This window comes from Gymnogyps californianus, chromosome 3 (genome assembly GCF_018139145.2).
Source record: "Gymnogyps californianus isolate 813 chromosome 3, ASM1813914v2, whole genome shotgun sequence".
Classification (NCBI taxonomy): Eukaryota; Metazoa; Chordata; class Aves; order Accipitriformes; family Cathartidae; genus Gymnogyps; species Gymnogyps californianus.
The window spans coordinates 70,217,500-70,231,965 of NC_059473.1; the positions used below are offsets into that span (position 1 = coordinate 70,217,500).

Genomic DNA, 14,466 nt, shown 5'->3' on the forward strand with positions numbered 1-14,466 from the left:
GCTTACTGTATAAGTCATTTGAATTACATCTTTGATGAGATAATAGGACACATAAGGATAGGATTAATATTGAATGGACTGAAATCATAGTTAGCAGATTTGGCAAAGCATAAATGTTTATCTTTATATTCTAAAGACCATCTCAAAATTTCACTTCGGGTTTTTTTTCAACAAAATATAGATATGTTTTAGAATAGCCAACACATCCTGTAAAAACTTCTAACTTTAGAAGATCTTCATTATTTCATCAAAATATGTGATAGAAATATCTCTGAGTGTTACGCCAGAAAAAAGAAGGCTGGGCTTTTAGACAAAACTCTGATAGCAATAATCTCAGTGTTCAAGCTCTGGCTGGGTACGGACATGTACAAGTTTGGCCAATACCTCCACTGAAAATATGGACAAGGGCAACACAGATACCTTCTTAAACTTGAGGTACCAAACCTGGGCTGAGTTCCTATTGCTTTAAACATTCTCCGTGACTCATATTCACCAGCAGAAAAAGGGAAATAACTGCACTGGCTTCACTAGAAAGTTACAGCATAATGGGTTTGGTTTGATTTTAGTGTTTTAAAACAAATTGCTGTTCTGAGATAAGGATGCTATAACAAAAGTTTGTTTGTAAAATTCAATAAGCAGTGTCAGTAAAGAGTCTTTAAATTAATACTGTTCATATGTGGCCTAGCTCTGATCATTGTTGGTGATCACTGAAGATATTATGTGACACAATATTCTGTGATAGTTATGTAAGTCATTATACCAGCCTCTGAAGTTCAGATTTTTTTTTAATATTTGCCATGAATTTCCTTTTGCAAATTGAAATTCATAGCTAGATGAGCATAACTTGTTGTCTTTTGACACAATACAAAATTAATTTCCTCTACAAATTTCAGACATAATTCATGGATAATCAATTACAGTAGAATTTACCTAAGCTTGTGATGATTAAGGAACTATTTTTGTAGGGTTTGGGGTGTTTAGGCAAAACAATTGAGCCTAAATTTACAAGAAGGTTTTCTTACACCCATAAAGATAACAAATGTGGCTTTGTCATAGGATCCCTGTTTTTCTGCTGTTTCCTATTTCTGATTCCTCACTTAGGAGCAAGTATATACACTTAATTTGTATCTTTAGTCTCTATTACCCCCAAAAAAGTTCCACTATTTTTGCTTTGCTCTGCACACCATCTCCAGTTGCTGTCTCCTTAAATGCACAGCAACAACTTGGATTAAAGAGAGACTGGATATAAAATGGGAGTGGTTTTATATTGCAGGGAAAACAAGCAAAACAAAAACCCACTTGCAAAACAGTTACTTTTTGCCCCAAGTGGGAGCTCGGGAGCTCAGTGAATCACAGCCAGGGAGCTCACGGCAGCAGAATTATTGCTTGTGCTGCTGGGCCTGCAAAGGCAGCTCATCCCCTGCACTGCTGCATCTCTCTGTGGGATTGCATTCTTTCACACACAGCAGACTGCTACATGCAGGCAGTAGGGCCTTTATTCTCTTAAAAACAACAGCTGCCTTGCAAAAGTCAAGAAGAAAAATCCAGCTGGTGGGCTAGGTCTTGGCATTTCACTTCCTTCTGTAGAACCAATAATGGCACTGGGTACAGCTCCCTGAGCTCTCACTTTACCTGAGAAATGTTCTCTTAAGGTCCATGGAAAGTATTAGCTCAGTTTTCAGCTTTTTCTCATTTGTTTTTTCTGGAAAAAGTAGAAAATGAAACAGCACAAAGTTTAGGAGCTGCGGCACTGAAATGCTGAGTCCTTTTGTTTAGATGTGCCCTAATTATGCTAATTACATTTTCAAATACATCTTTCTGCTCCTTGGAGTATCACTGAATCCATCTGAAAGTCATTGACGTCACTAGGGCAGGTGCAACTGTCAGGGACTCTTACTCTTACATTTAGACTGCCCTAGGTGTCATTTCCTCACTGGACCTAAAATTATTTGTCTGGCTTTGTCCAGTATTGGACACCCTATGTTCTGAACTTGCCCTGTCTCTTAGTGGGCACTGAACAGAGCACCTCATTTAGCAAGGTAGTTGCCCTAGGTTTGATATATGGTCACCATTTAGTGAGGGCGACTCAGCCCACCGAGGAGGCTCAGAGCCTTCCAGGGGTATTTGTATCAAACATTAGCTAAATGAGGAATTTAGAGTGCCTGTGTTCCTTAACTAAGTGTCCCAGTTAGGTGTCTGGGGTGGATAGTATAAGTAAGACGATGCTAACAACTGTTGCACATTTTAATATAGATTTCACTGCACATTTATTTTATGTGTCTACAAATGTCATGAATAAATGCATTAAATCCTGCATTACAGTCACAAAAATATTAAAATATACCTTTTTGTTTACTTCTAGCTACCTCAGAGAAACCTCATGAACACAGTAAGTATCAAGTTGATAAAGAACATTGTTACTTCAGCTTTTAGGAGGAAGGTATTTCTTTATGCTGTCAAAGTTTTAGCAGCTTAAGATGGGATTCTTCAACACAAGCTCACAGGAAATTTTGACTTATGAAACTGGTTTTCAATGACTCTCTCTGTAATGCAGGACCAGGTGTGTTTCACAGGTCCCAGTTTGTGTGGCAACCATTTTCCAATTCGGGCTGAGATAAGACCCGCCTGTGCCCTCTGCCTCCGTGGCAGCTTCACACTGGGAAAAAATCAAGGGGGACACAGACAAGGAAGGGTCTGTGCAGTTCTCTGGCGAGGGCTCTGACCCAAGCAATAAAGAGATTTATCTCTTGGAATGCTGCAGCCCTCACCTGCTACACAATTTAGGCATAGCTGCTATAAATCAGAATGAAATGTATTTTTAACATTCCTCTGAAATGCCATAGCTTTCTTTTTTCTGTCTCATAATTTTGGGTTTTGGATATCACACGACTTTTAAATAGCACAAAATTGCATACAGCTTATATTTTAATACAGTATAATATCTATTATTGTTACTGCTTCACAATATATCTATGGGATCCAGGCTAACAGAGAAATATGGAAAGCTATTTCTTCTTTATGCAGTATTCGGAACTTTTATTTGCCATTCTATATGAAACAATCCCACTTCTGTTGTACTAAAATGCTTTCATGATTTCTGTATTAAACATCAAGGAGAAATTTTCTATGTAGAAGACAGATAGATAGATGATAGCAATAAAAATAAGTAGTAGAAGCATTTCACAATTTTAGAAATTCTATGCTATTTCTCAAAAACACAGAATGGAATTTTGTGATTTCTTAAACCACATTAAAAAGCAAAAAATTTTCTTTGGCATTATTTTTATTTTTTAGGGAAAAAATTAATTAAATGCCTTTTTTCAAGAAAGATATTTATAAAAAAATTCTTCTCAAGTCTAGTGTGAATATGTAATGCAAAGTCATCTTTTAAAATCATAATGAGAATCTTTTATTTTTAAAATCTTCTGAAAATTAAAAAGCCTTCTAATGTAGGGGTTCTTCTTATTTGCAGAGCATCAACACATTAAACATGAAAAAGCTATCTCTCAGACGAAGCCAGGTAGGTTTGGTAATTTAATTTCCAGTTACTCCAGGCTCCACCCAATAAGGATATGTATGGTTTGCAAAACTTGGAGACTTTCTTGAGCTAGGCAGTTTTTTTCCTTTGTGTCATTGGCTTTTGAGAGTTTGGGACAGGAACAAAAATGAGGGTGAAATTTAACTAAAAGGATTCAGCTTTCACAGTTTTTCATAGGTCCTGTGACTCTCTCTCATTGGTGCAGTATGGCTTATAAAGCACTAGCAAAACTCATTTTCCTGAGTTTGGGGAAGGAGTTCTCTGCTGCCCTTCAGCACATCAAAGAAGAATACTGGGAATTACCCCATCTCAGCCTTTTCAGTAAACCAGTTGTTACATGAGGTGAGTCTGGTCCCCAAAAAGGAGGAGCTACTATCTGACTGGTACATGATAGCCTGCACAGAGGCAGCCTCCAGTTTCTGAATCTCAGAAGAACAGGAGCTGAACAATTTAAAAAAAAAATAATATTAATCCTGGGCTGACTATGCACTCAGGTAAACTGTAAGTAATAACCAGTGACAACGGGCTGCGGTGAGCAGGACAGGAGTCCCCCTTTCAAACCAAGGCTTTGTACCTCATCATGCTTTTTGAGGAGGAAGGCACTCAGGGATCCGCAGTTGGGTCTGGTGTGAAGAAACGAGACTAAGAAGATAACCTCATAGAAAACTCAGCTATTGGCGCTTACTTACATCACTCCTGAGTGGTCTTACCAGATGCAGTGGGCACTGAAAAGCAAGTATCAGCGTCCCATCGACCTTTGCTGGCAGTGCTACTGTTTGAACTTCACTTAAAAATGAAATGCTCATGAATAAGTGATTAGATAAACCACTTAAAACCTTATGTGTTCAATGATAAGCAGGCAGCCTTTTTTTTATTATGCTTTTTTTCCTGAATTTTTTTTTGAAAGAAAACAATTTCTCCTATACATTTACTATTTTTCTCATTTGTTTTTATAATAAAATATTCTACTTGTAAGTTAAGTATTTCCATATACATTTTGAGGTTACCTGCAAGCCTTGAGTAGCCGATTCGGTGAAGTTGTATTGCTGGTTTTGAGTCAACAGGGAAAAAAGCAACGTTTCTCACTCCAGCCTTCAAAGACACAGAGGCCAAGCTTTTTTTTTTTTTTTTGCCTCGTTGATCACTTTTTGTGTATTAACAGCTAGCAGAGTGCTTCAGCCAGCAGGTGGGTACAGGTGGGCTCAGCCAAGGCAGGAAGATCCTAGCGAGGAAGCCACCCTATCCAGCTCTGTGCATCCTGGGAGGGGTCTGTGGTGGCCAAACAGTAGGTTGCCTGGGCAGGTGGCATGACCACCTTTCCTGCAAAATGAAATCAATCCTCCTGCACAATCAGCTTGATCTCATCCAGATAGCAGCATAAAAATAAATTTCCTTGGTGAGGTATTTGCAAACATCAGAGCATCATGTCACAAACCAGTACATTGGACTGATTAGGAGCTTACTCTAATATAGTACTGTATATTCCAGACTAAAGCCCTTGGAATTTAAATACTTGAAGGAAAAAAAAAAGAAAAAAAAAAGGAAAAAAAAGGCTTGCTAAATTTCCTTTAGCATAAAAGATCTATTCTCAGGTGATTAATGGTTGCTTTGGAGAGCAGTGGCTGTTTTGAGTTTCACTTGATGACTGGAAGTATTAATCTGCAAGCACTAGTGGTAATAGGGCTTCTGCCTGCTGTGTGCCAATGAGTGCTCTTGAGTTAGCAGACTGAATTATAAAAGCCTCATTCTGTACAAAGCAGTGGCCTCCTTTTTCACCTTGATTCAGAGCAGCTTCAAACTATTATTCCTGTGCTTCCTGTCATCAGACTTAGAAGTATCACACGACAGAAACTAGAGAATTTCAGAAAATACATTGATCCTGTAGGGAAATGTTTAACTTCTTAAAGAGTGTTTTGTGTATGTGTGTGAGAGCAAGTAAAGCAAGAGAATTCATTCCTGATGTAATTCTTCTGAAACTGCCTGCAATACACAGAGAAATGTTTACAGCTTTATATTTTTCCATTTAAATTAGATACATCAGGGAAAAAATGAATATTGATGCTTGTAGTGCTACAAAACTAGAGCTCCGCAGAGGAAAGAAATTCTCTCCAATGAGAAATTTCAGAACTTTAAACTTTAGGCTTATTCAAAATCAGAACAAAATCTGAATTTTTCTGAAATATTCACAAAAAACTATTTTGGACTTTTTGTAGCTTTATGAGGTCATAAAAATTTCTTTTCTTTTTTTTTTTTTTTTTGCCAGACTCCTCATGATACATAGTAAACAAAAAGCACATGAGAAATCGGAAATATTACTTCTGTTCTTGCCAAAATACTATGTATTATCCTCATCAGATTTTTTTTCACTGCTTTTCTTCATACTGAATCTGGTGAACAGAAATTATTTTGTGAAGCCTCCTGATGTCTTGAAGTGTATTCCCCTGTAGAGAGTGTTATCCTTAAGTTTTGATAATCTGCTCCTTCAGTTTTCCTTCTGGTTACAACCAATGGCTAGAAACTCAGAGAAAAAGCCATACAGTCACCTCCTGGAGATCTGCCGGGAAACGTGTCAGGGTGTTCTCCAGTGGAATCAGCAGATCAACACTTGCTGTTGGTTAGGTTGCAGAATAAGTAGGTGAATGAATACCAAAGAATTACTGTATTTATTCCCAGACAAATGCAAGTCCACAGGCCTGTCCAAGACACTCTGTTTTCAAGAATGAATTCATTTTGAAAAGAAATCCCTCCTGTATTTTTAAATGGATCAGACATGCCATCCACTCACAGACTTACTTGATCAACTCCTGGAGTTACAGAGCAAACATTGCTGTAAATTCTCACCAGAATTAGAAAGTGTTCAAAAGAGCAGGGATAATATCCAAAGAAAAAGAAGCTCCAAACCTTTTGAGCTTTACTTTTCATTAATCCAGTGGATGGTACAGGGCCTATGTTTAAAGTCAGCAAGCTGGGGGTTTTTGTGTATTGGTACATGGAAAACTTAATACCCCAATCTAAATTAGTGAAATGCACTGTTATATGTTAAAGCTCATCTAAGAGCAGAAAGAGGATACTTTATCTCGACAAGTTGTATCTTCAAGCTGCTGGGTATGCTATAAAAACATTTCTGGCTTCACAAACAGCCATGAAATGGAGATGAGATTTTTTAATTCACTGCTTTCATAAGAAGCTGACAATAACAATAGCTGAGTAAGGGGGAAAAAAAAAGCCCTAAACCTAATACAAGTGAAGAGAAATTAAATCGCCACCTACCAGATGACAACTGAAAAGCATAGCAATGCAGGGCTATATGTTATTTCCAAAGAATAGAAAAGATCAGTAACCATGGAGATTTACCCCTCCCTGTATTTTCCCCCATCAGTCCTGATTTTTGGCCAGAAACAAACCAAAAAAGACCAGACCAAACAAACAAAACTCAAACCACAATTGCTGTATGCTTCATGTCCATACTTACACTGTAGCTTTGCCGGGTGCTGCTGTGTTATGGATTAGAAACATGGACTGTGCAGCAATAAGGTTGTTTCTCCATCTATTGACATATGATAAATGTCTTTTTAGGCCTCTTTGGCAAGTGTACACCTCTGGGAACCTCAGAGAGCCAAGTTGAAAAGAAATCAGCACAGAGAAGAAGATAAACCTGCTCTCTGCCCCCAGAAAAAAAATTACTCTGGAAGTTACATGCTAAATTCAAAGGAAATGTCATGTATGTTGAGACCACTCAACAGTCTGCTCTTCTAAATACTGTACTATCCATATATTTAGTCATAGTGCAGATTAGGATTCAGCATCCAAACTTGGACATTTGGGTTCCAGAGAAATAGCCCCCACAAAAGAGCAGCAGATCTTGAGGTTGACTGTTTGAGGGTACATATGTACAGTGATGGGTAAACCAGGGATCTGATAATTCACTGGTAGTTCTAGCCACCTATCCCCTTCCCAGTACCTCCCTCCATCATCTCGTTCAGGAGCAAGTTTGATTGCCAGGCTGGAAACATTGCTCATATTCAGGAGCCAAGCAGCTTTTTGCATGCACAGACAGACTACCCGGGAGGGTTTCTAGCCAACTAGTACTCAGATGAGTTGAATGACTTCAGGGACAAGACATCCCTGCCCAACCTGACCTCCACCCAGCCATTGTCAGCTTCAATCTGATGCCTCGCAGAGGTCTTGGGGAAAAGGAAGGGGCCAGAGGCATGTGGCTGTAAACTGCTTCCATCAGTGAGAGGAAGGGGAAATATGTTCTGAATGTGTCTTTCTTACATATATTTAAAAAGAAAAGTAGTGATGTAAGTGAATCTTGAAAGGCAGGGTTTAGGAGAGAGGTTTGAATTCAGGTATGGGAAAAGAGAGAAAATGGGAGTAGAGCTATGAAAGGATCAGGAAGGGTGAAGTTCAAGTCAACCAAACCAGGCAGAGCAGAGATCTGAAAACTAACATCCCAATTCCCACCTGACTGGGCCATTGGGCAGTTAAGACAAACCCCAACTGATCAGAAAGTGTAGTCCCACCTGTGCCTCTGCCTGAAGCTTCATCCACCAGCTTACTTGGAGGAGAGGCAGCTCAGGTCTGGTGGCTGATGTCAGCACGGGTCCATGTCATCTGAGAAGTGTGCTGAGCAAAGCCACAGGCAGCTCAAGAGCATGTGAACTCAGGCAGCTTTTCTCATGAGATTAGCAGAAGCTCAGGGCTGCTGTAAGGTTTTGTGACAGACATCCAGCTGGGTCTAGGTAAGCTTGTCCAGTAGCAGGCGGTATGAACTGGCATTCAGACTGGCACTGTCCCATGTGAATGTGCCTCTGCGAGTTAGCATGTGCTTGGGGATCTCCGTACCTTTCTCATCTTCAGAGTGTAGACTCACATGGATACATCCATTCATATTTGTGGTTAGGCAGTATCTAAGCAGAAATTCTCAGTGTTGTATAATACCAAATGGTTGAACTTAGACACTTAGGAAGCTGATGTTCACAAAATTATAATAGCTGTATTATTAGAATACAGTTTCCACCTGAGTGCCTGCCTGAAAGACACTACCAGGTATGTGGCTGTTTTCTGATGGCTGAGACATTAGGCCCAGTAATTTATTTTTTCCATGGAGTATGATCTCACCATGCAGTCGGAACTCATAATCCATACATGCTGTTTTACAGTGCTACAATATCTTAGCGATGATAAAGACATGCATTTATTTTGTCATTGTGAACCATATGTATAATATCACGTATAGAAATATTTTTCCAGTTGTATGCACCTATGTTAACACAGTGTGAATTTCTAATTTTAACATTGCTTTCACAATACAGAGGAGAAAATTAAACAACAAAAGACAACTCCCACTGAGAAGTCAGGTAGGAACAAGTCATTCTCTCCTGATTTATGGGGGGGAGGGGGAGAGGGGGTGGTAAACATTATTCAGTACTCATCTAATGTAGTACATTTGCATTGCAATCATTTTTTCACAGTATTTTGAAATATGTGACTGATAACACTTTCTTAGAGCAAATCCAGCAGAGTGGCAATTGCAGATCCCATTCTAAGAACAGTCTTTCCAATGACGAAGACAGGTCAAGATATTTCAACTCTTGGGCTGCTTTTTCCAGTCTCTCTGCCAGAGCCGGGCTAATGAAATGGGGTGTAGCTGTAAATCAGATCTCTGAAATGATCCCAAATATCCTTGTAAGGTATTGCTGTTTGGTTTTTTCAACCTCAGATCTTTCAAGCGACTGAATTTACAGCACAGAGACCAGTGCCCAAGTAGGGAGTGATGCAGGAGGATGAGTCATCAGTTGGATTAGGAACTTGGATGGGTCTTAAACTGGCTTTCTCATGGGGAAAATGTTTTTGGAACTGATCTCTAAGTCTTTGGGTCTTTTCTATGATTTAGACCTTGTAGGTTTTGTAATAATAACGCTGACAGAAAAACTCAAGTAATATTGACTGTTATAGAAGCCCTGAAGGGTCACCCAAGGAATTAGAACATTCTCATCATCATTGACAGTCAACAGAAAGCTGTTTTGAAAGATTTTTCTAGATATCAACCTCTTGATTTCTACTGACAGTAGCCTTGATCCAAATATAAAATGAAAGATTGCCAAATCTTGGACAATGATGCCAACAACGGATTTTCATTTGATATGATGATGATTGTGATGATGATGATGATGAATATTTCCAATAAAATAAAATGCTCTTTTGTTTTAAGCTGAATGGTGCTGGTTACTACCTCATTACTATTCTTATTTCGTGTATGTCTTCTTTGCAGTAGCAGAATAGATGTTGTACAGAATAGTATGGTTCTGCCTATAATTGTGAAGATTCATAGAATTTGTGGGTTTATATTGCTTTCTATAAGAACTCTCATGACAATCTATCATTTTACTATGAAGTGATATTTTACAGCACTCTGTTTATCCAATAAAAATACTGTTTTGATGATAGTTTTTATCTGATCATAAACTGCTGTAGCTTGTTCAAAACCATATAAATTATGTTTCTGTTAATAGAATTGGAGAAATTACTGCAAAATACTTCAATATATTTCTAACCTGAACATTTAATGAGTTAGCAATTACTGATAGGCAAACAAGTCTGAAGAAGGAAGAAATGACATCTTTGAATTTACAGGATTGTCACACCTAAGTTCACAATTTTGTTTTTAAGGTCAGCTAAGTTTCACTCTTAGTTTGTGAGCAAAGTCAGAAGGCTCAAACTGTGGTTTAGCAGTGGTTGGAAGCAAAACTGCCAGAAATATCATGACTTGACTACTTTTTGTAAGATTAATTAGAGTCATATGCTTGCCAAGTCTTTTTCCTGTTTGTTGGAACCAAACTGAAAATGCAGTATTTCAGGTTGGCCAACTTAACATAAGCCCCTACAGAAATAACTTGTAAGTTTTCAGATCAATACCTGTTAAGCTTGAAACAGGCAACTTCAAACAGTGAGTAAGTCATACAATCTTTCTTTAACAAACATTTTATAATGATATTAATTAGCCTCTGGACATGACTAGTGATCTCCTGACTAAAAGTGTAGACCAATGTGTTCTCGATGTTGCAAATCAGTTGAATCCTACCCAAAATTCCCAATCATCTGTTGTCTGGTCTGGAGCTACTTCTGATTTACACTGTTACACAGGGAGAAATGGTTCTGGAATACATAAATGCGTTACTGTGCTAAATGACAGAATACTGCATTATTTCAGCAGGAGCTGATAGCTAGTGGGAGTTGCAAAGGTCTAAACATGTTAGGCCTGCTTTTTAGGTGCCTGAATGCTGTGCATCTTTACATGAGTGGGGGAAGCTAAAAACAAGTGAGAACTGACTGCCATAAAAATATTTGAATGTTAAAAAGAAAAAAAAAAGTAGAATCTCTTTTCTCTTTATATCTAAATATTACAATTTACCCTCTTTTGTCTTCTGTAGCAGCAAAGCCAGCAAGTACGTGGTACCTACCTTGATCAGAAAAATTCCTGTAAAATAGCTGGATATGTGTGGCTTTTTTGACTTTAACATATGGAAACTCTCCCTTAGCAATTTCTAGTTTTGCTTAAAATTATAGCGTCTTTATCACCATGCCTTCCATTACTTTCTTTTAACATACTGTCTTGCCATTGCTATTTAAAAGTCCATTTGACATAACCAATTGCTTCAGTACAGGAGTCAATGCATTCTGTGCTTCCCATATCACAAGTCTCAACAAAAAATTAATACAGGAGTGACAAGCTTTTTAAAAATCACTCTTAACAATTAGTTGAGTTGAACAAATACTCCTGCTGAATTAAAAAGAGAAAAAGAAAGACATCATCACATTTTCTTCCTAATCATATATTATTTTAGCATAACTGCGTCTAGAATTTTTGTCAGTCAAAAAGAACTGAAGAAAGAGTCCATACATTAACTTACCACGCAGCCTGCTTGTTAACTTTCTATAACTTTCATACCTTCAGCATGCAAGGTAAACTGCAAAAGTAAAAAAAAAAAAAATTCAGTTGTGTCCCCAAATACTGCCATGCTCAAAAAAAGCCCAGATATGGAAAAAATATCACTCTTCACTGACGTAAGTTTTAATTCATACCTCATAAAACTGTTTCCCATTTGAAATTCCCTATCATGTCTTCATCTCGGCATTTCCCGGCATATATCTTCACCTGAAATCACGGTTGTTAGGAGTTCAATTATTCATCTAAGTAGCAGGAGGGCTGAGGCGTATTGCCCTTTTTTCAGGGGCTAGTCACATTTTCAACATTTTACACTTTACAGCCCACCTTTGTGTCTTTGTTGCTCAAAAATAAACTGATACACAGTTTTTTAGCTGTGGGAAACATCACCTGAAAACAAGGCCAGCATAGCTGTCCACTGATTCCTCAGCTCTAAAATGTATTGTGGCCCCTGTTTGCATGCATTTGGCATAGCTGCTAGTATGCTATGAGATCTGTAGTGTGGGGTTTTTTCAATTCCTTTTAAGCAGGTATGACTTTTGTATAAATTATGTAGTGCTAGACCTTGTTTTTAAAACAAAGCTTCTTCATCTTTTCCATTTCCAGCAACCTAACATAAATTCTCATTTTTTCCAGTAATAATTATGAAATAGAAAGGAGAGTGGGGGGGGGGGGGGGGGGGGGGGGGGGGGGGGGGGGGGGGGGGGGGGGGGGAAGATGCATTGCCTACCAAGCAGTGCTAGTTCTCTAATTTTCCACAGTTAGATGTAATTTATTCATATGGAATAGGATGTGTTTGAGACTTTGGGAATTCAGCTCAACTATGTCTGAATCAACAACATAAAGGCCGAGTGAATGGTTGCTGAGTTTGCTCTGTACTCTCCTTTCAAACGACAAAAATGGAGAGTAGATACAAACTACATTTCAGAAAGTAAGGGGAGCCCCTAGTAACTGACTTCTTCCTTAAGATACATGCATGACTCTTAGTAACATTAATAGTAGCTATATGTGTGGAGCTATATGCAGTACCACTGAACTTTGCTATTTTGTGGCAGATCCCTCAGTGGATAATCTGTTAGTAACTAGTCATGTGTCTTTTTTCCAAAATAACAGCATGAAGCAAGAGAAAATTAATGTTTTTTCCTGAAAAATATACATGCAATCCTTCTTAGTTAAAAAAAACCCCGTACAAAATGTAACTCAGAAACTTTATGGCAATTTTGTTATGCTGTTTCTTTTATCTAGAGCATGAAGCAGTCAGACATGAAAAAGATGTTCCATCTACAAAACCAGGTAAGCACTCCTGCATTTTATGCATTTGTTACGTTTGAAACAGTTATTTAAAGAAATTGCAAAATACAATTGCATATGACAAATGTCAAAATCATGGCCCTGTGATCTATTTTGCTCTATAGAATGGCCTTGACGTGTCATACTGTAGCTAAGGTAGCACAGTATGTATTTGCAATGCCAGTTGTCATTGTCTGAAGATATATATATCAAAGGTCAAATTTCTGCTTCTGTAATTCCGCTGATGTCAAAGAGTTATACCAGCAAAGAATTTGAACTGTTTTCTGAAAGCGCTTGCTTTAAACGGCTTCATTTCGCTAATTATTTGTGGGTATCTGCCATTTATTTGGACTTCACAGTCTTCCTGTATGAGTCAACTTCTCAGGACCAGCAATAGTTTAATTTTCATCCATAGCAGGTATTATACTATTCAGGTCATAACCTGGCACTATCCATCATCTGTGATAAATGTCTCTGCATATCATAGTTCCTGGGCAGCCTCACTTGTACAAGATATAGAGCAAAATTACTGCAGGTATAGGAAGCAGCACTGTTCAGTTTCACTGTGAAGCAATCACCATGGGTTTAAAAAGTGTCTTCTCCATGCTTCTCTGTGAAAGGACATAAGCGAAGAATTAAAATTCTTATTGTTAGTATTATTCGTCCTTAACTCCAGCACAGCAATTATCATGTGTAGATGAGAACATCCCTACTATTATTATCCATCATTAGATTGCTATCAATTACTGTGAGATTACTAAAAATTATGTTTTGATATGCAGTAAATACATAGAACAAATAAAGCCATTCTCCACCATAACAGTATTATGCTGCACCTGACTGTTCTGACCATTTTTCTTTCCTCTTTCAGTCAAACTGAAAAACACTGCGAGTACGTGTCATGTCTTGTTTCCTACGGAATATATACCTTCTTTTCAGATGCATGTTGTCTAAATTTGCATTTTTGCAATTTTGTCATGTTAGATAATGCTATTTTCTTGCTTATACTACAGATACTCTTGTACTCCGTCTGCTTAGTAACAGTTGAACACACCAAAACTAAGTACATTTATAATTTAATATTGTGAAGCTGCAACATTCAAACTCTGTTTGCAATTTTTATTTTTTATGAAAGTAAAGTAAATTATGCTAGTACCATAATTGATGCTCTGGTGATTTTAGATGTCTGTAGACACATGATTTGTCTTTATGCAAATATATTGTTTATTAAAAATAACAAAATGGCATGTAGCATAACTGAATTAGACAACCTTTTCATTACTTCTTTTACCATTTGGAAATGACTTATTTCATTAATTCACTAAGCACATTCCTGGCCTTATTTCAATGCGCCTTTTTTTTTTTTACTTTACTAAAAAACTAAATTAAATTAGAGAAAGGAATATTTCCTTTTTAGATGAGTTTTAAGGAGGATTCAAGGGGAATTTCTTGCATAACAAAGACTTCCACTGAAGTCATTGGATAAAGCCCTTGTTAAGGTCAGTAAGCCTTCTGAATAGATAAAGACTGGGATCTATGCTTATTGTGGCAAGTCATTACACACTGCATGCTGCAAATCATGAGCAGACAACAATCAGAAGGACAGTGTTTACACTGCATGCTTTGAATCGTGAAAATGTTGAAGTATGGACTTTCACAGATTAATTAGTTGTAGCTTCTTTAGCAC

General features: G+C 37.8%; 1 protein-coding gene across 1 annotated transcript in view; it reads left to right on the top strand.

Moving 5' to 3' along the window:
• Nucleotides 1–14,466, top strand: part of TRDN (triadin) — a 242,640-nt gene that overhangs the window by 202,013 nt on the left and 26,161 nt on the right. The window contains 7 exon segments of the mRNA XM_050893954.1: nt 2,363–2,389; nt 3,473–3,520; nt 8,857–8,901; nt 10,236–10,238; nt 10,975–10,989; nt 12,735–12,782; nt 13,651–13,671. Coding sequence (XP_050749911.1) covers nt 2,363–2,389; nt 3,473–3,520; nt 8,857–8,901; nt 10,236–10,238; nt 10,975–10,989; nt 12,735–12,782; nt 13,651–13,671 — 207 coding nt within the window.